At 48.2% G+C, this 20,653-nt stretch overlaps 2 protein-coding genes across 8 annotated transcripts in view; one reads left to right on the forward strand and one right to left on the reverse strand.

The window, feature by feature from the left end:
- Nucleotides 1-2,403, reverse strand: part of LOC116955610 (uncharacterized) — a 28,697-nt gene extending 26,294 nt beyond the window's left edge. Inside the window, exon 1 of the mRNA XM_032976764.2 lies at nt 1,376-2,403. Within this exon, the coding sequence (XP_032832655.2) occupies nt 1,376-1,436 (61 nt within the window). The 5' untranslated portion in view covers nt 1,437-2,403. The remainder of the gene's footprint in view (nt 1-1,375) is intronic.
- Nucleotides 2,404-7,044: 4,641 nt separating this feature from the next.
- Nucleotides 7,045-20,653, forward strand: part of CCDC81 (coiled-coil domain containing 81) — a 47,215-nt gene continuing 33,606 nt past the window's right edge. For 2 of the 7 annotated variants that reach the window (XM_076053360.1, XM_076053361.1), the window contains exons 1-3: nt 7,842-8,344; nt 8,908-8,962; nt 10,688-10,810. In XM_076053360.1, the coding sequence (XP_075909475.1) occupies nt 8,171-8,344; nt 8,908-8,962; nt 10,688-10,810 (352 nt within the window). In that variant the 5' untranslated portion in view covers nt 7,842-8,170. The other 5 variants (XM_076053364.1, XM_076053362.1, XM_076053365.1 and 2 more) reach the window with 5 other exon arrangements.

Here is a 20,653-nt window from a genome sequence, read left to right on the forward strand (position 1 = left end):
CACGCAAAATACAATGCGGACAGATAGCCAGAAGTACCGCCACAGCAGGGCACTCCCGTGTCACAGTCACTGCGGTTTATCATGGCCACGTCGGAGACTCTAAACCACACGTGTTGAGGGCCCTGGGTTAGACTCCCTGGATGTGTGCAAGGGACAGAATGTTAGCTACACGTGGAATGACAACGCCAGTGTCTGTGTGTGTACGCGTGTGTGTGTACAAGCGTGTGCGTGTACGAGTGTTTGTGTGTGTACGAGTGACTGTGTGTGTACGAGTGTCTGTGAGTGTGTGTATACGCGTGTAGGTACCAGTGTGTACGAGTGTCTGTGTGTGTGTACGAGTGTCTGTGTGTACGAGTGTCTGTGTGTATACGCGTGTAGGTACGAGTGTGTGTACGAGTGTCTGTGTGTGTACGAGTGTCTGTGTGTGTACGAGTATCTGTGTGTGTGTACGAGTTTGTGTGTGTGTACGAGTGTCTGTGTGTGTAAGAGTGACTGTGTGTACGAGTGTCTGTGTGTGTGTACGAGTGTGTGTGTGTGTACAAGTGTGTGCGTGTACGAGTGTCTGTGTGTACGAGTGACTGTGTGTGTACGAGTCTCTCTGTGTATACGCGTGTAGGTACGAGTGTGTGTACGAGTGTCTGTGTGTGTACGAGTGTCTGTGTGTGTGTACGAGTGTCTGTGTGTGTGTACGAGTTTGTGTGTGTGTACGAGTGTCTCTGTGTGTGTACGAGTGTCTCTGTGTGTGTACGAGTGTCTGTGTGTGTACGAGTTTGTGTGTGTGTACGAGTGTCTGTGTGTGTGTAAGAGTGACTGTGTGTACGAGTGTCTCTGTGTGTGTACGAGTGTGTGTGTGTGTACAAGTGTGTGTGTGTACGAGTATCTGTGTGTGTATACGCGTGTAGGTACGAGTGTGTATACGAGTGTCTGTGTGTGTGTACGAGTGTCTGTGTGTGTGTACGAGTGTCTGTGTGTATACGCGTGTAGGTACGAGTGTGTGTACGAGTGTGTGTGTACGAGTGTGTGTGTGTACGCGTGTGAGCGGTAGTGTAGCGGTTAGCGCGCTGCGCTACGAACCTGGCGACCCGAGTTCGATTCACGCTCACGGCCAACACCAGTGACAATTACCTGATCCGGTCCTGGGCCTCCCCTAGGTCGACTCCGCCTAAAATAAGTACCTGGTGCCGTGCGTAAAAAACATCGCCACTGGGGAGACAAAGACGGCCCGGGCGTGGTTCTGGCCACCCACCCCCTTCATAGGTGGCGCCACTCGCTAACAGCACTTTCCACAACAGTTTGTTAAGGCTATGCAGGGGATCTTTGTCTTGTTGTGTATGTGTACATGCGTGTGTACATGCGTGTGTACATGCAGACCCACCTGAGTGCCGTGAAGTTTCCTCCTCGGCGCGACCGTCAACCCCGCACCCGCCAGGGTGCATTCCAGCGAGTTGACAACAAATAAAAAAAATAAACGTGAAGTCAACTTCGGCGAGGCGAAGCAGACTTCCCCCCTATGTCCCGCCCGTGGCACCAAAACCCAAATCCTTTAGGGCACGGCGCGTCTCGGTTCGCGGTGCGCGAGGCGTTCCACGCGGCGACGGAGGCGCGGTCAGATGGACTTTCCCGGGCGGGAGGGCTCACTTTGGGATTAAAGACGAACACGGCGAAATGTCGAGACACAGCCGCTAAGTGATTCTAGATTTGAAGTTTTCGTGACTGCAATGATCCATACTCTTTGATTCTTTCAGTAAAGTCACGTAGGCAAAAATAAAAAATAAAGTTAATCAAATCACGACGTTTCGGAGGCAACACAAGTTGGTAAGTGCTCCACTCGTAACGAATTGACACGTTCTGTTTACGTGGCTAAAAAAAACCTCACTTATTGGCTGTGTCGGGTGGCGGCGGGTTTAACGACACATTTATATAGGGTATTTACAATTTTGTTCAACACTTATATGGGACTATCGTTTTTAATGAAAAAAAAATCACGGATAAAACACGATACCAAAGTATGTTAGTAGATTAAAAAAGTAAAAGAGTCTCCACATGTTCACATTGTCAACGTGTGCCTGGAATCTTCTCCATGTGGTCTCCAGAGCCCGGAGGAGGCACACTTCTTGTGCTATTGTTGCAATTTCCCAGAAGTGTTAAAAAATGTTTTTCAAGCACCCTGTATACAGTGAGGGAAAACGTATTTGATCCCCTGCTGATTTTGTACGTTTGCCCACTGACAAAGAAATGATCAGTCTTTAATTTTAATGGTAGGTTTATTTGAACAGTGAGAGACAGAATAACAACAAAAAAATCCAGAAAAACGCATGTCAAAAATGTCATAAATTGATTTGTATTTTAATGAGGGAAATAAGTATTTGACCCCCTCTCAATCAGAAAGATTTCTGGCTCCCAAGTGTTTTTTTATATAGGTAACGAGCTGAGATTAGGAGCGCACTCTTAAAGGGAGTGCTCCTAATCTCAGCTTGTTACCTGTATAAAAGACACCTGTCCACAGAAGCAATCAATCAATCAGATTCCAAATTCTCCACCATGGCCAAGACCAAAGAGCTCTCGAAGGATGTCAGGGACAAGATTGTAGACCTACACAAGGCTGGAATGGGCTACAAGACCATTACCAAGCAGCTTGGTGAGAAGGTGACAACAGTTGGTGCGACTATTCGCAAATGGAAGAAACACAAAAGAACTGTCAATCTCCCTCGGCCTGGGGCTGCATGCAAGATCTCACCTCGTGGAGTTGCAATGATCATGAGAGCGGTGAGGAATCAGCCCAGAACTACACGGGAGGATCTTGTCAATGATCTCAAGGCAGCTGGGACCATAGTCACCAAGAAAATAATTGGTAACACACTACGCCGTGAAGGACTGAAATCCTGTAGTGCCTGCAAAGTTCTCCTGCTCAAAAAAGCACATATACATGCCTGTCTGAAGTTTGCCAATGAAGATCTGAATGATTCAGAGGACAACTGGGTGAAAGTGTTGTGGTCAGATGAGACCAAAATGGAGCTCTTTGGCATCAACTCAACTCGCCGTGTTTGGAGGAGGAGGAATGCTGCCTATGACCCCAAGAACACCATCCCCACCGTCAAACATGGAGGTGGTAACATTATGCTTTGGGGGTGTTTTTCTGCTAAGTGGACAGGACAACTTTACCGCATCAAAGAGACGATGAACGGGGCCATGTACCGTCAAATCTTGGGTGAGAACCTCCTTCCCTCAGCCAGGGCATTGAAAATGGGTAGTGGCTGGGTATTCCAGCATGACAATGACCCAAAACACACGGCCAAGGCAACAAAGGAGAAGAAGCACATAAAGGTCTTGGAGTGGCCTAGCCAGTCACCAGACCTTAATCCTATAGAAAATCTGTGGAGGGAGCTGAAGGTTCGAGTTGCCAAACGTCAGCCTCGAAACCTTAATGACTTGGAGAATATCTACAAAGAGGAGTGGGACGAAATCCCTCCTGAGATGTGTGCACACCTGGTGGCCAACTACAAGAAACGTCTTACCTCTGTGATTGCCACCAAGGGTTTTGCCACCAAGTACTAAGTCATGTTTTGCAGAGGGGTCAAATACTTATTTTCCCCCATTAAAATGCAAATCAATTTATAACATTTTTGACATGCGTTTTTCTGGATGTTGTTGTTGTTATTCTGTATCTCACTGTTCAAATAAAGCTACCATAAAATTATAGACTGATAATTTCTTTGTCAGTGGGCAAACGTACAAAATCAGCAGGGGATCAAATACTTTTTTCTCTCACTGTATATACGATCTAACCACCCCCCCCCCCCCCCAATTTTTTTTATTATGGATATTGTTCGCGAAAGCTTACCACCTGTTAAAGTATCGTATTTTCCCGCGGGGTATACAACTTTTTACAAACAAAACAAGACCCGTTCGGGGTAAATGGAGGTGCGGGCTATCTGAAATTTGTTTTACACAAAACGCTATTTTTGCGGGGTATATGTGTCTGCGGGTTATATGTGTATGCGGGCGAAATGCGGAAAAATACGGAAATGTAGAAACTATCAACAATATTTTTAAGTTCCCAGGTAAAAGGTGTGTAGCTATTTTTTCAGAAGCGGCCTGGCTACCACAATGGGATAGTTCGCTACCATGACGCCTGAGATTTAGATTAACACTGGTTTCAGAGACTCACATTAGCCCATAGATTAACACTGGGTCCAGAAACCCACATTGGCCCATAGATTAACACTGGGTTCAGAGACTCACATTGGCCCATAGATTAACACTGGGTTCAGAGACTCACATTGGCCCATAGATTAACACTGGGTTCACAGACTCACATTGGCCACTAGATTAACACTGGGTTCAGAGACTCACATTAGCCCATAGATTAACCCTGGGTTCACAGACTCACATTGGCCCATAGATTAACACTGGGTTCACAGACTCACATTGGCCCATAGATTAACACTGGGTTCAGAGACTCACATTGGCCCATAGATTAACACTGGGTTCACAGACTCACATTGGCCCATAGATTAACACTGGGTTCAGAGACTCACATTGGCCACTAGATTAACACTGGGTTCACAGACTCACATTAGCCATTAGATTAACCCTGGGTTCACAGACTCACATTAGCCCATAGATTAACACTGGTTTCACAGACTCACATTGGCCCATAGATTAACACTGGGTTCACAGACTCACATTAGCCCATAGATTAACACCGGGTTCACAGACTCACATTGGCCCATAGATTAACACTGGGTTCACAGACTTACATTGGCCCATAGATTAACACTGGGTTCAGAGACTCACATTGGTCACTAGATTAACACTGGGTTCAGAGACTCACATTGGCCCATAGATTAACACTGGGTCCAGAAACTCATATTGGCCCATAGATTAACACTGGGTTCAGAGACTCACATTGGCCCATAGATTAACACTGGGTTCAGAGACTCACATTGGCCCATAGATTAACACTGGGTTCACAGACTCACATTGGCCACTAGATTAACACTGGGTTCAGAGACTCACATTAGCCCATAGATTAACCCTGGGTTCACAGACTCACATTGGCCCATAGATTAACACTGGGTTCACAGACTCACATTGGCCCATAGATTAACACTGGGTTCAGAGACTCACATTGGCCCATAGATTAACACTGGGTTCACAGACTCACATTGGCCCATAGATTAACACTGGGTTCAGAGACTCACATTGGCCACTAGATTAACACTGGGTTCACAGACTCACATTGGCCCATAGATTAACACTGGGTTCACAGACTCACATTAGCCCATAGATTAACACTGGTTTCACAGACTCACATTGGCCCATAGATTAACACTGGGTTCACAGACTCACATTAGCCCATAGATTAACACTGGGTTCACAGACTCACATTGGCCCATAGATTAACACTGGGTTCACAGACTTACATTGGCCCATAGATTAACACTGGGTTCAGAGACTCACATTGGCCACTAGATTAACACTGGGTTCAGAGACTCACATTGGCCATTAGATTAACACTGGGTTCAGAGACTCACATTGGCCCATAGATTAACACTGGGTCCAGAGACTCACATTGGCCCATAGATTAACACTGGGTTCACAGACTTACATTGGCCCATAGATTAACACTGGGTTCAGAGACTCACATTGGCCACTAGATTAACACTGGGTTCAGAGACTCACATTGGCCATTAGATTAACACTGGGTTCAGAGGCTCCCATTGGCCCATAGATTAACACTGGGTTCAGAGACTCACATTGGCCCATAGATTTACACTGGGTTCAGAGACTCACATTGACCCATAGATTAACACTGGGTTCAGAGACTCCCCAGTGGCGATGTGTACACACCGCACCAGGTACTCACTTGAGGCTGAGTCGATCTAGGGGGGGCCCAGGACCCGTTCAGATAAAGTCGTCACCGGTATTGGCCGCGAGTGGGAATCGAACTCGGGACACCGGGTTCGTAGCGCAGCTATGGACCCAACCATGGCCTAGAACTTAATCGAGAAGACCCACGGACAAACACCGAACCGCGTGGCCACTCAATTTTCATAAGTGCCCCCTGCGTATTTGCAGCATTGTAACTGCCAACTAATTGGCCATTCGTAGCAGGGGTGGCCGCACCTTTTGTGGCTCACCGCGTTTGACTTCTTAACACGCGCAGGATGACTCAGCTTCTAGATTTAAAGCTTTCGTGACTGCTAGGATCCATACTCTTTGGTTCTATTGGGTAAAGTCACGTAGGTAAAAAATAAAATAACAAAAATCACAACGTTTCGGCCACAACACAAGCGGCCTTCATCAGGTGAAGGGACGAGACTGTCTCGTCCCTTCAACTGATTTTACCCAATAGAACCAAAGAGGATGACTCAGCTTGTTCGGCAATCTTCGCGGATTGTGGTGGAGTGGGCGAGACTCTTTGGCAATCTGTCATTCCCATCGGTTTCTCCCATGCGGTTAGCGGCAATGCTCACCGCCAAGGGCTTGTCTTTTCGGTGGAGTGTAATAATTTGGTTAAACAACTTGCGATCAAGGTCAATATTTGTGTGATTACGGAAAGCGCGCAGAAGATAACAACGGCAACGACGACATGGGAATTGTAATCGTGGGGAACACTGCATCGCGATTATCACGGCGATTCGATAATCGCGGCGCTTGGATAATCGCGGAGCTGCAATGATCGCGGAGTTCGAAAATCGCGACACAAATCGAAAAATCATCTGACGGAGAATTAACGGGGGGGGGGGGGGGGGGGGTGGGGAAGGAAATCGAAACTCGACCACGGAGTCGTAATCGATAGAATCGTTGGTAGTGGAGTTGGTACATCATAGTGCTTCGAGAGACCACGCACTCCAATCGAACACCACGATTATTATTTTTGTTACGGTCATCATTTTAATTAGTTTATTTAAAATAGCTTAGTTATATTTTTTTATTTAAAGCTTTCGTGACTGCAGTGATTCATATTCTTGTATATCTTTTAAAGTGATTTGTTTCCTTTCTTGTGCTTTGCACTACTATCGTGCTTTTGCATTGTTTTTGTAACGTTCTTATCCTGCTCATCGGATTCCTCCAGTCTCAAGACCGATTCTGAACACAGCATGCGATTATATTGTTTACGATTGCGTGCCGCGATTCCGATTCCGAATCGATTCTGACTTCCACCTGCCGTCCCGCGTGTTACGCTGTCATGATTCCTTTAGCGCCAAGCTCAACATTGCACAACGACACCCACGAGGAGTTAATTATCCGAGAGGCGCGATTCCATCGGTTTATCCCGATCGACACGAACCGATTTCCATCTTTAACATTGCTAACGAATCGATAAAGCCCCCTTGCGGGAATCTCCGTGGGCTAATCGGGCTGTACCATTTGCTGGCGGGGGAGGTTTGGGTCAATCCATCGCACTCGGGGAGGGCTATTAAACCTCCCCCACCAACTATCCAACGTATTCTTTACGCCTCAACGAGTAATAAGCAAACGTTACTTTAATTGATTATGATGTTTATAACCATCTAAGTGGTGATTTTAAAAGCTTTAAATCAAACTTTGGTGATTTTAAGTTATTTAATTGGGGGGGGGGGGGGGGGGAGTGTTGCTCTCCCTCCCTCCGCCCAAGGCGTCCCGTTGCCAGGCAGCAGGAGACTCAGAAGCCTCAGCGCCAGCTGCTCCGTGACACACTCAGGCGGGGTGTCTCTCTCCTCTCTCTCTCCTCTGCGATATTCTCTCACAAACTATCTCGTTGTGAACATCCGCTTCGTTTAATTCGTTGTGAGTATACGGACTTTGAGTGTTTATTGTAGCGAGTCGACCGATTCCCGACTTCAACAGTGAGTGCTGTTTTGTCGCTCGCCGCTTGGCGCGCCTTTAATTTTCGTGATGGGTTGGTGTGGGGGAGGGAGCTGCCGCTCTAACCAGTCCGTGGTGATGTTAAATTACAATTATTTGTTTGTTTTAAACTAAAGTGTATTTGTAACTGCTGCTGAGTTGATTTGTAAACTCCAAATATACAGCAGCAGGCATCGTTAGGGGATCGAACCCACGACCTTCCGTATACCAGGCGAGGTAGTTAACATCTCCTAGCCACCGTGATGAAGAGAGAGACGCACACAAACTCCAAATATACAGCAGCAGGCGAGGTAGTTAACATCTCCTAGCCACCGTGATGATGATGAGAGACACGCAAACTCCAAATATACAGCAGCAGGCGTCAGGGTCGGGATCGAACCCACGACCTCCTGTATACCAGGCGAGGGAGTTAACATCTCCTAGGCACCATGGCGCCCCAAGGGAACGCGGGACCCTCTCCTGCCAACGTGTCTTGAGACTCGTCAGCGAAGTGAGGCTCTCCTGGGTGTAAGGCCGTGCAGAGATGATCATGGATTCTGGAATTGAATGGTGACGCCTTGTGGAATCGTGGTGCGATATTAGGGAGGGTGTGAATGGTTAGGTACATTGTCGGACTCTTAAGAAGACGTTCGAAACGAAAATGTGTTCTCATTTTATCTCCATATCCACTCATTCCTGCAATCGTTTATCACAATTCAATTTTAGAAATCGATTCAGTTTAGTTTGAGGGTTATTACAGTAGTAGCATCATAATAATGATAGAAGTTGAAATGGAGTGAATACGCCAAAGAGAGAGGAGTACACGGAGCGATGACATCGGCTCGTGTGACACCAGCTGGCTGCATCGTTGCATCATCGCAGGGCGGTGTGAGATGGCGATGGCCTTGGGGAGGGTTTCATCCAGCAGTGGATAGGTCATTGCTGACGAAGAGCAATGTTATTAAAATCGTTTTATTCAACTTGAATCATAACAGAGGTGTGTGCTTTCATGGCCAAACGTTTTGCTCCCTTTACTCATTCTCTGCCGCTTTGTCAATCCGCTGCTGGATGAAGGCATCAGGATCCTCACCCCGAAAACTGCGTGGGTCTTCATTCAACGATTTTCACGGTTGGTTACGTACGGTGCGAAATAAGTTCAACATACACACATAGACTCACATAGTCACTCACCCACGCACATAGTCACTCACCCACGCACACACCTATCCTCCGATGAGCACGGTTGGCTCCGTACGGTGCGAAAGAAGTTAAACGTGCACATGTGGGGGCTAGTGCCCCCCTCCCCACTCCCCATTAGGTGGGGGCTGATCTCCCTCTCACTCACCACGAGCGGGGGGGGGGGGGGCGCCGCGTCTAATTGGTGGGTGCTGATGCCCCCCTCACTCTCCACGAGCGGGGGGGGGGCGCCACGTCTAATTGGTGGGGGCTGATGCCCCCCTCCACGCGCGGGGGGGTGCGATGTTTGCCTCCCCCACCCCCGTCCCCACCGCGTTTGTGTCTTTCGGGGTCCCCCGCGCCCCCGAGCGGGTGACCCCCCCCCGTACCCGGGTCCTCTCGGACCGCCTAGGGGGGTTGATTACGCGCGCGCCTACCCCCACTCGCGTGTTCTAACCGCGTGGATTACGTAATGGTTTGACTCGCCGCTGTGTGGGGTTTAATTAATGATTTCCACTAAGCCGTTGTGTCAACAAGCCAACGGCGCTCGGAATCAATTAATCTCTGCGCGCTACGCTCACGGCGCGGTCAAGCGTCCCTCTATTTAATTATTTATTTGCATGTGCGCGCGCGTCACACCCACACTGATTTATGGTCACCCACACACCGTCGTACGCCGATCGCTGCCCCACCGTTCTTCACACGCACACATGCACCACGCGTCACAACGGCAGTCTGTGCTAAGATTTATTTCCCGGAGCGAATAGGTACCCCGTGTATGACCCCCTCCAGCCAGCACCCTTCCCCCTATCACCTACCCGTCTCAGAGTGCCTCTATCCCCTAAGCTCGAGCTGACTGAATTGGCCTCCCTTTTCCGTGCCCACTCACCTCTTCAGCTGCCTGATGGGGCTGGGGAAGATGCTCGCCTTAGGGACTTTTTCTGACTGATCGTTTTCAGCTCCACCCTGCATGCGTCGCACGGACGTTGAGGACGGCTGGCCTCTCAAGCCGCTCTAGAAGGACTCTGATCCAATTTGCCCTCCTGCCCCCCTTATGTTCCCGAAACCCGTTAATCCCCGGGTCATATGACGTCATCCTGAGCATCCAATCGAATCCTCTTTCCGGCCGTTTTGAGCGCTCTGGCCGTTGGGGGGGGGGGGGGGGGAGTCGCGTCATCCCCCCCCTTCCCATTGTCTCTGTACCCGCGTCTCTCGCCGTTGACTCATCGAACTCCAACTTAAATCAGCTCTTATCTGCCTAGGGGCTTTTCCCTCCCACCCCACTGTTTACTCTGCCGCTGGGTTCTGGCTGAAGGTCCCACCCCCCCCCTCCGTGTTGTGTATGCTTCATAGCGGCCGGCCTATAAAGCTCTATGTCCCCTTTTTGGGGGGCCGCCATGTAATCCGGTCTGGGGGGCTCAGCCAATTTCCTGGTCCGGGGAAACCGTAGAACGTCCCTGCTATTGGGATCCTCGGGTGAAAACCCATCATACCAGGTGATCCCTCCTCGAGACCCTACGGGGGTGCATGTTGAGTGTTTAGTGGGGCGTGCGTGCGTTCGTGGGGGGGGGGGGGGGGTGCGAGGAGCGGGTAGCACCGACCGAGCTGCTCCGCTGCGGTGGCACCACACACACATGCAATGTCTACACTTCCTCCCCTTCTCCTCTGCTTCCTCCAGGTTCACCTTCCGCACGTGCCCCCATCTCTGCTGGGAGGATGACGACAATGGACACTGTGTACACGCTGGCCTCTGAGGGCAGCAGGAGCAAGTTGAACACCTTGGTAGGGCTGTCTGATGAAGGTAAAGTCCCTCTGCTCTCTCGTTCATCTTTAATGATTGCTGGGAGGAGGCCACGATGGCATAGAGGAGGCCGCGATGGCGTGGAGGAGGCCGCGATGGCATGGAGGAGGCCACGATGGCATGGAGGATGCCGTGATACACTCACTCATCTTACACTGACTCACACATCATACACTGACTCACTCATCATACGCTGATTCACTCACACATCATACACTCACACAACCACTGACCCATTCACTTATCATACAATGAATACGCTGACTCACTCACACATCATACACTCACACTACCACTGACTCACAAATCATACACTGACTCACTTATACGCTGACTCACACATCATATACTCACTACCATTGACTCACTCACACATCATACACGGGGAGTGTCATGCTGACAGATATGGCTGCAAGTTTGTTTGTACATTTTATGTATATCGTTTATTTTTAGTTTTTTCTGTAAAGTCACGTTGAAGAGAAACAACAAAATAACAAAATATATAAAACAATAAAAAATTCTCACGACGTTTCGACCATAACTCAAACGGTCATCATCAGGTGTGTCGGTTTGCATAAATTTATTTTTAAAAATAAATTTATGCAAACCGACACACCTGATGATGAAAATAAATTTATGCAAACCGACACACCTGATGATGACCGTTTGAGTTATGGTCGAAACGTCGTGAGAATTTTTTATTGTTTTATATATTTTGTTATTTTGTTGTTTCTCTTCAACTTGACTTTACCGAAAAAACTAAGAATATGAATTACTGCAGTCACGAAAGCTTTAAATCAAAATTTATATCGTTTATTGTTAAATTTGAATCAAAGTTCCTATGATTACTGTTGTTACATTGTATTTTATAGCTTTATTTTGGTGATTTCTAAAACATATGGTTAAGCCATGTTTCTTGCGGAAGTGCGGAGTTGGCCTGATAACTTGAATCTAAATTGTCTTATGGTTCATCTTCTTTGGTTCTTTCGGTAAAGTCACGTAGAATGAGAATAAAATAATAAATTGATAAAATAAAATAACACAATAATATTCTCACGACGTTTCGGCCACAACACAAGCAGCCTTCATCAAGCGGCCTTCATCAAGGCCGCTTGTGTTGTGGCCGAAACGTCGTGAGAATATTATTGTTTTATTTTATTTTATCAATTTATTATTTTATTCTCATTCTACGTGACTTTACCAAAAGAACCAAAGAAGATGAATCCTTGCAGTCACGAAAGCTTTAAATCGAAATTTTGTCTTATGGTTGTTATTGTTTGTCTTTCATCACACTGGGATTTTTTGTACACAGCGTTGTAATACGGTGTATTTTTTCTGGAAGATTTGCTGGTTTATCCAGGATGTTTTTGTTGCGCGTCGTTGCTTTAAGATGTTCTCTGTTCATATTTTGTTTCTTGCGGTTGCACCCGACTCAAGAGCCGCATGGCTCACAGGGCTATACCTAATAAATTAAACTTGAAACTAATCTCAAACAATTCTCACTTTATCGTCACTGACACTGGTGAGACAAGGCCATAAAGACAGGTGTTCTTTGGTGTAGGACAATCAGTTTAAAAGACAATTCACATATTATTATCTGGGCATGTTTGCATGTTTTGCCACAAGTATGTGTGATTGATGCAGACGTGATGCCTTGCAAAATGTATCTCTTTGGTGTTTGAACATCTTAACACAATTCCTGTTTTATTGCTGGAAAGGGCAAAACCTATTTTTTATTCCAACTTTGCCGTAATCCACAGTAGCTCTAGGAGCTTCATAACAAAGTCTGGCTCCCTGAGCCACGTTCACATTTAGATTTCTACGTTAAGAATCTTCGAGGTGCCTTAGTCCGGCTTATTTAGTGTAATCGCATAATCTATTGCCAGGGTTGCCACTCATCCTGATCTTCCCAGGATCCTCCCCTTGGTTGAGGAGGCAGCTGGTGTTTTGCTGCGGAATCTCTAAGGGGGCCACGGTGGCCAGGAGATGTTTACTACCTCGCCTGGTATACAGGAGTTTGTGGGTTCAATCGCCCGCTGTATAATTGGAGTTTGCATGTTCTCCCCGTGGTCGCGTGGATTTTTCGCTGGGTCCTCCGATTTTCCCTCCGCATTTAGAATCAACATCACGCGTTTAGAATATTTGACTGCTAGAAATTTCCACGTTATAAGCCACTTCATTGAGCTATCATATGTGGCTATCACAGATTGCTTCTGAAAAAGGACTACACAGCTCAGTGGACCTTACCTGGTAAAATACTAATTGTTACATAGTTATAGTTAAGTGTAACCGGGACGTTGCAACCAAGTTCCGACGTTGCGTCACTTGCGTAGCGATAATGTGAATCTCTATGATGTGCCCCGGCTTTGTTGTGCCCCGGCTTCGTTGTGCCCGTGGCAACCCAATTCGTTGCGCGGAATTTTCGCCGCACCTCCGATTAGCCCGGTTGGCCACGTATTGCACGAAATTAGTTCGACATACGTACATACAATATATATTCTTGGTTCTTTCGGTAAAGTCACGTTGAAGGGAAACAATAAAACAATAAAATATATATAAAACAAGAAAATTCTCACGACGTTTCCACTGTAACACAAACAGTCATCATCAGGTGTGAAAAAACCAATGGCAAGAATGCTTCTTGCCGTTGGTTTTTGTTACAGTCGAAACGTCGTGAGAATTTTATTGTTTTATATATATTTTATTATTTTATTGTTTCCCTTCAACGTGACTTTACCGAAAGAACCAAGATTATGAATCACTGCAGTCACGAAAGCTTTAAATCAAAATCATACAATATATGTCGCGTGAGAGAATACTGTACTACACATCATTCCCTTACACAACAAATATATATATATATCATAGTTTATTTATTTGGTATAGCCCTGTGAGCCATTCGGCTCTTGAATCATATACTACATCGTAATCTCTTAGAAAAACAGATCGTGTTTCCATGTGTGTATCCACTTGTACTTACTGATGTTAACATGACTATGAGATAGGGGCGTGTGTACCTGTATATGTACGTTGACCTCCTGCTGACTCGGCTTATCTGAAGCGTCAACGTATTCAAAAGTAACATTTTTGGCCCGGCAGAACAAGACGGCGTCAGCCAGCCATCACGCTTTGTGTGTTTGCGAGGGCCCTTTCTGCATCGTGGATCTCGTCTTTCTTCATTCACCCTGTGAGCTGTGAATGATGCAGGGCAAGCACGTGAATTGTCCACGCAAAGTAGTTGCTGCGCCTGTGGTAACGACATTTTATACCGTCCGACGGATTCACTCTGCATGCCGGGAGCTTCTTCAGGAATTGGATGTTCAGCTTCACGAGGAACTAACTATTCGGGAAGAAGAAACGTCGTGAGAATTTTATTGTGTTATTTTATTAATTTATTAATTTATTCTCATTCTACGTGACTTTACCGAAAGAACCAAAGAAGAAGAAGCTCCCCGTGCATGTGGGGCGAAACGTCGGACGTCGTGCTGAATGACACGCCGATGCATCCAGAAAACTTATCACAGAGCTGTAGAGCACAACCCCTGAAACCTACATAGTTTGAACGTTTAAAGATCCTCCTCCTCCTGGGCTCGTGTATTAAGTTGTAACACCTCTTATGAACAGTAAGAAAATTATATACAGCGCCCTGGCAATACATTGCAGGCCGAGTACCTTCCATTCTCGTGTTAGTCACGGGGATCATTTGACTGTGCGTCATTGCGATGGTCAGCGCGAGTTGACGATCTTGGGGGGGGGGGGGACGCACTGATGCGGAAGCGTAGAAGTTCTCTACAACGTTGAAATTTGTGGCCCTGCCCTCTGCTGCCAGCGCCCCGTCGCCCCGCAGCCCATAACTTACAACCGCTGTGACAGGCTCGCACGCTCCTGCTGAGCCTCCCAGAGTGTGTGGAGCCATCGCGGTAACACACGGCAACTCCCGCAGTCGGGAATCTAACTCAGATTTGCAGGGTTTTTTAGTGGAGTGCCACCAACCACTGTGCCACTGTTCGCGCGATGCAACTTGCACTGCTTTGTCACCACTGCAAGTTAATTGCGCCACTTTATGTTGCCGCGAGATGTTTATATTGCTGTGCACTGTAGTGCGTTGGAGTTTATGATGTGGCTGTAGAACGTTCATAAATTTAATATTGCCCCGTAAGAGCTTTCCACGTGACTTGGAGGAGCTCGGAGTGCTGAGCCGGCACCGCTGAGATGCTGGGTTCGAATCCAGGTTTCAACTACCTGCCATTAAAAAAATATCCACTTTTATGTAATGCCATACAGCTCTCTGTTTCCACTTGAACTGTATTCTCAAGTATATGTATGTATGTTGTGATCGAAACATCGCAGTTTTTTGTTTATTTTATTTTTATTAATTTGAGCCTATCTACGTCAATTTACCAAAAAACCCAAAGAATATGTATGTGTGTGTATGTGTACGTGTATGTGTTTGTGTATGTGTGTATGTGGTTGTGTGCGTGTATGCGTGTGTATGGGTAATTGTCTGTACGTGTGTGTGTGTGAATGTATATGTGTGTATATATGTATGTACGTACAGATGTATATGTATGTATGTAGAGCGTCTTTCCCACCGTACATAGCCAACCGCGTTAGTCGGAGGTGTGGGTGATAGGGTTGTAGATGAGAGGAGTTCTCCTGGATGCCCTTTGTGAAGGTCTCTGCAGCCAGCAGGGCAACAGTGATGTTTTCAGAGATGCGCATAATAATACATTTATTTGAAAAAAACATGCGGGTTGGGTGGTTCCACGGAGCCAACGCTTGTAAGCTAGCAGAGCCAAGTTAGCCGAGTTCATACATAGAGACCCCTAGATATACACACCAATGATGGTGACGTCATCACGGCGCTTGTGCCAGGCCAGGTGCACTTTGAGGTCACGTGAAGTGTTGAAGGCTCGCTGACAACAGGCGGCCAATTTTGACACCACTGGTACCAGTCTTCTCCGCTCAGCTCCACATCTTCCCAGACCATATTGGCTCCATTGCTTCATGTCTTCTACTGAATCATGGCGGACGAGATGCGCGATGCGAGCAAGAAGGAGCAACTGTCCGTCGTTAACCGCTTCGTTGAGATCAAGACTGGCGTGCTGTGCGAGCGTCTCGTCGACCTGAAGCACGTCACTGACACGTGTACCCCCACGCTCCGCGATTCCATTGTTGACATGCAGACCAATCACGGTCGCCCGATCGCCAACTGCCGCAGGCAAGCCTACGATGGCATGTCCAATATGAGCGGCGAGATCAACGGCCTGCAAGCCCTGATCAAGCAGCTGAACGATTTGGCCTATTACGGGCACTGCTGGGCGCACAAGCTCCAACTCATATTGGTTGCTGCTTGCAAGGATGGCATCCCTGACATCAGCCTGTTCTTCGCATTGGTCAATTACATCATCATTGTGGCGACGAGCTCCTGCAAGCGCAACGACAATCTCATGAACACACAAGAAGAAGATTGTGCTGGAGATGATCAACGAGCTGCTGGTTGAGACGGGTTGCGGTCTGAACCAGTAGACGGCGTTGGTGTGCCCAGGCGACATGCGCTGGTTGTCGTTCTGGTGCACGCTGCGTCGCTTGATCGACATGTTCGGCGCGACAATGCAAGTCATCCAGCATGTGGAGACGGACGGCAGCAAGTCGGAGCAGCGGGTAGAGGCGACGCGCCTGCTCGACGGTATGTGCGCATTCAAGTTTGCATTCATCTTGCACCTAATGGCGAAGACGCTGCTTATCACGCACATGACCTGTCGCAGGTGCTGCAAACGAAGGACCAGGACATCGTCAATGCGTTGTGGTTGGTCGATGGCGTCGTCGAAGCGCTGACGGAGATGCGCGTTACCGGCTACGACGACCTGCTCCTCAAGGTGCAGCAGTTCTGTGAGAGCCACAAGATCGAGGTGCCCGATATGACCGCCAACTTCGTCCGACCTGGCCGGCCTCGTCGCAATGGGCACATGAACACCAATGATCATGTTTTTCGTGTCGACCTGTTCTATGCAGCGATCGACAAGATGCTGGCCGAGTTCGCCTAGAGATTCAGCACCGAGTCGATGGAGATGCTCCGCATAGCAGCATGTATCTCTCCACGCAAGCAGTTCGCTTCGTTCAATGTCGACAAGCTCGTGGAGCTGGCCCGCAAGTTCTACATTATCGACTTTCCTGACGTCGACCTAATGCTTCTCAATCAGCAGCTGGTCCACTTCGGCAGGGAGATAGAGAAGGTCGAGCTATTGAAGAATGTGGGCACACTCCCTGAACTATCGGTCATGCTGGTGCAGACTGGCCGGGCCACGACCGGCGACCACCTTGTATACCGATTGCTGCGGCTAATACTGACGTTGTCGGTGGTGACAGCCACGCCCGAGCGCGTCTTCAGTGTCCTAAAAATCATCAAGACCCGTTTGCGCACCGCAGTGGGCTCCGACTACCTCAATGACGCCATGCTGCTGTATGTCAAGAAGGAGACTGCTGCGATGGTGAAAAACGATCAAATGATGTCATACTTCCAGGCCATGCGCCATCGCCGTACACGCATCCAATAAAAAGCAAGGGACAAGTCCTTACTTACTAACAACTATCATCTTTCATTGCCGGAGGGGTGGCCCCCCCTACCTAAAAAGCCTGGCTCCACCTCTGGCCATGATGATCGTTTTTCAGATAATATTGCCCTATCTTCTGTGCGCAGTGAAGAAGGCCCATGAGCCTGAAATATCGCCGACTTTATATAAATAATATATTATTTCTAAGGCAGTCTTATTTTTGAATGCGTCGAGGTTTTTGTCGTTGTTATTTGTGCATGTGCCACCACTATCTAATGCGGTATCATACCAAAAAAACAAAGGTTAATAACAAATATATATAAATTTTATTTATTTCTTGTTTGCAATAACGGTCCTTATTGTCTGGGGAGAGTGCTCTTGCCAATGACATCTCAATGGGCAGATGTCCCAGCAGATTGCTGTTTGTCCAGATGACCTTATAGCAAGTTTCCAAGTGAAGTGACGTCTGCCCGAAACACACACGCAACGTTTTGCCGATCTTTTAAATCGTGCCCTCACGCTAACGTTGACTGACAAGCCGCCGCCACCCCGAACTGGCCACAAGTATACGAGCAGCCATGGTGACTGAATGTAACACGTTTAAAAAAAGAGTTCAATGTGTAAAAATATTCGTATTCCTCAGTGTAATGTAGCCCATTGACAACAAAGTCCAGGTATTAATGGCCTTTGTTGTTTGCTCGAGTGAGCTCTAGCAATCGGAAGCTTGCGAGTTCAAATCAAGGTTGGGGGGTTGACTCGGCCCATCATCCCTTTGTGGTGAATAAAATAGTTATCACATTTTGGGAAAGTCTGAACTAAACTAAACTTTTAATTTTTATTTTTACCAGTTAGGCCCCAGTGAGCTACAAATGATAGCTCATACTCTTTGGTTCTTTCAGTAAAGTCACGTAGGTAAAAATAAAAATAAAATAAAGTTAAAATAAAACAACAATTGAAATTAACTAAATCAAATCACGACGTTTCGGAGGCAACACAAGCTTCCGTCATCAGGTGTAACTGGCACAGCAAAATTACTGTAGAGAGAGCTATTTGTGATAAAAGATTATTATATAGGGTAAGAGGAGGGGGGAGGAGCCAGGGAGGACGGATGCAGGGTGGGGGGGTTTTGGGGGACCGGGATGGTGAAGCTCCTGCGCATGCACCACGGATGGGGGGGGGGGGGGGCGGCGCGGGGCGGGGGAGAGTGGGATGGGGGACAAATTCGCATGATTGAAACATTGCAAGTCAAATATCCTAGTGATGGTAGTGTGTAAGGCTGGGAGTATAAGACCGGAGATATGGATATGAATATAAACTATACGGCAGGTAAAGTTTAACTTGGTTAATAACATCTTTCCAATGATTGCTCAATTTGAATCCATCCTCTCGGTTGAAGTTATGTCTATGTTTGTATATCTGGATGGCTTCATGGACAAATATTTGATGGTATCCAGACGGCTTGCAGAGCACTTTGGTATCGGAGAAAACAATATCATGAGAACCCACCGCGTTGTAGCAATGATCAGCCATGGCAGAAGAATTCGTCCTACCGTGTTTGAAATCTGACTTGTGCTCGCGAATGCGGTCAGATACATGTCGTTTCGTTTCCCCAATGTAACAATCACCACAAATGCAACTCAGTTTATGGTCAGGGATGACATTCTTTACGGATGGGATCAGATCACGGATTTTGTGTACTGTACTGAATCGGACCTGGATCTTGTGTTTGTTTCGAATTTTGGAAATCTTTTTGGTAATGCCTGCCATGTATGGTAACGTGACGGTTTTGATCGGAGTCTCAAGAGGTTGTTCCTCCATGGTAGGAGAAACAGCTTTGTGGATAGTACGGTCCGAGATTTGTCCATGAAGCCATCCAGATGTAGAGGTGTTAACTACGCGCTGTTGCGTAACCTGCGTTGCCACCAGGGCAGTGCAGCATTACCCCTGGGTACAACGGTTGGGGTCAGTCGAGGTGAAACGGATCGTGGCCAGGGTTTGGTGCGAACCAATCAGACGGTTCCACGTGGGAATGTGTGATTGGTTCTACCTGGCCACGGAGGGGTATAAGACGGGTGACCCAACGGACCTCGAGGAGTTCTCTCCCGGCACGAAGACAGAAGACTGGGCTGAAGCCTAGCTAGGACCCTGGACCAGCCTTTCAGCCCTTCTAAGGGCTAAGGCTCGGCATACCCAGTGGTCAGGACCCACCGGGCCAGCGGTGGGTCAGATAGCCTCCCCTAGGTCCTAGCCGGAGGACTAGGATAGCGGTAGACGTGTGAGTCCCGCCAAGTCTGGAGGCTGTACCTCCCTAGGGTATCGGGTGAGGGGACCGAATATCCCTCTGTGTGTGTTAAGCGATGTATAAGGAAATAATACAATAAACAGAGTGTGCCTCCTAAAGAAGTCTGCTCGTCCTTACAACACTACAACTGGTGTCAGAAGTGGGGTGGAAATGGAAACCAGAAGTTCAGCCCACGCGCGGAGCCAGAACGAAGAAAACGCTGTCTCACCTGCATGCACCCCCAGCTCCGCTGAAAACGCTGCCGCGTTGACGGCCGCCCAGCCACCGGTTGAGCAGCCGGTTGCTCCCCCTGCCATGGGGGACGGACTCAGGGCAGCACACGGCCGTCTCGCTCAACTCCTACACGCCGCGGCCTCAATTCTCGAAGAGATCAACTTGGAGGTTGCGGGCAGGCCGAGTCAACCGCCGGCAGACGTTCCCGCCACCGGCCAGGGCAGACATTTTGATTTTCCCGCCGGGGAACCACGTGATTCCGCCGGAAGCGGAAGCCAGGGGCATCCTGGGAACGCGGGGGGCCCATCACAACCCGCAACGTCATCAGCACGCGACGCTGCGAATTCAACTTTCTCAGCGGACGCCGCGTCATCACTGTACCGACACGGTACAGTAGACTCTATCGGCCGGGAAATCGCCGATCTCCGGCTCGAGACGGTACAAGCTGAGGGGGAGACGACGTCCGCCCTCCAACAATGCCTGCCCATCTTCCGAGAATTCACATCTGAAGGGGGCGACTGGGCGGCATTCCAGCGTCGCTTCCTGAGCCACCAAGAGATGGTGGGCTGGTCGGACGCACAGGCGCTCCGAGCACTACCGGCCACTTTGGATGACGACGCTCTCGCCTCGCTCCTCACCATCCCCAGGCAACAAAGGGCGACTCTTCAATCGGCCCTCCGACGGATGTCCGACGTGTACGGGCCTCCATCCGATGTCCGCAGCCGATTTTACGACAGGCGACGCCGCCCTAAAGAGTCTCCGTTGGCATTCCGG

The sequence above is a fragment of the Petromyzon marinus genome, chromosome 60, assembly GCF_048934315.1.
Source record: "Petromyzon marinus isolate PM22_M1 ecotype Great Lakes invasive population chromosome 60, UKy_Petmar_22M1.pri1.0, whole genome shotgun sequence".
NCBI classification, from domain to species: Eukaryota; Metazoa; Chordata; class Hyperoartia; order Petromyzontiformes; family Petromyzontidae; genus Petromyzon; species Petromyzon marinus.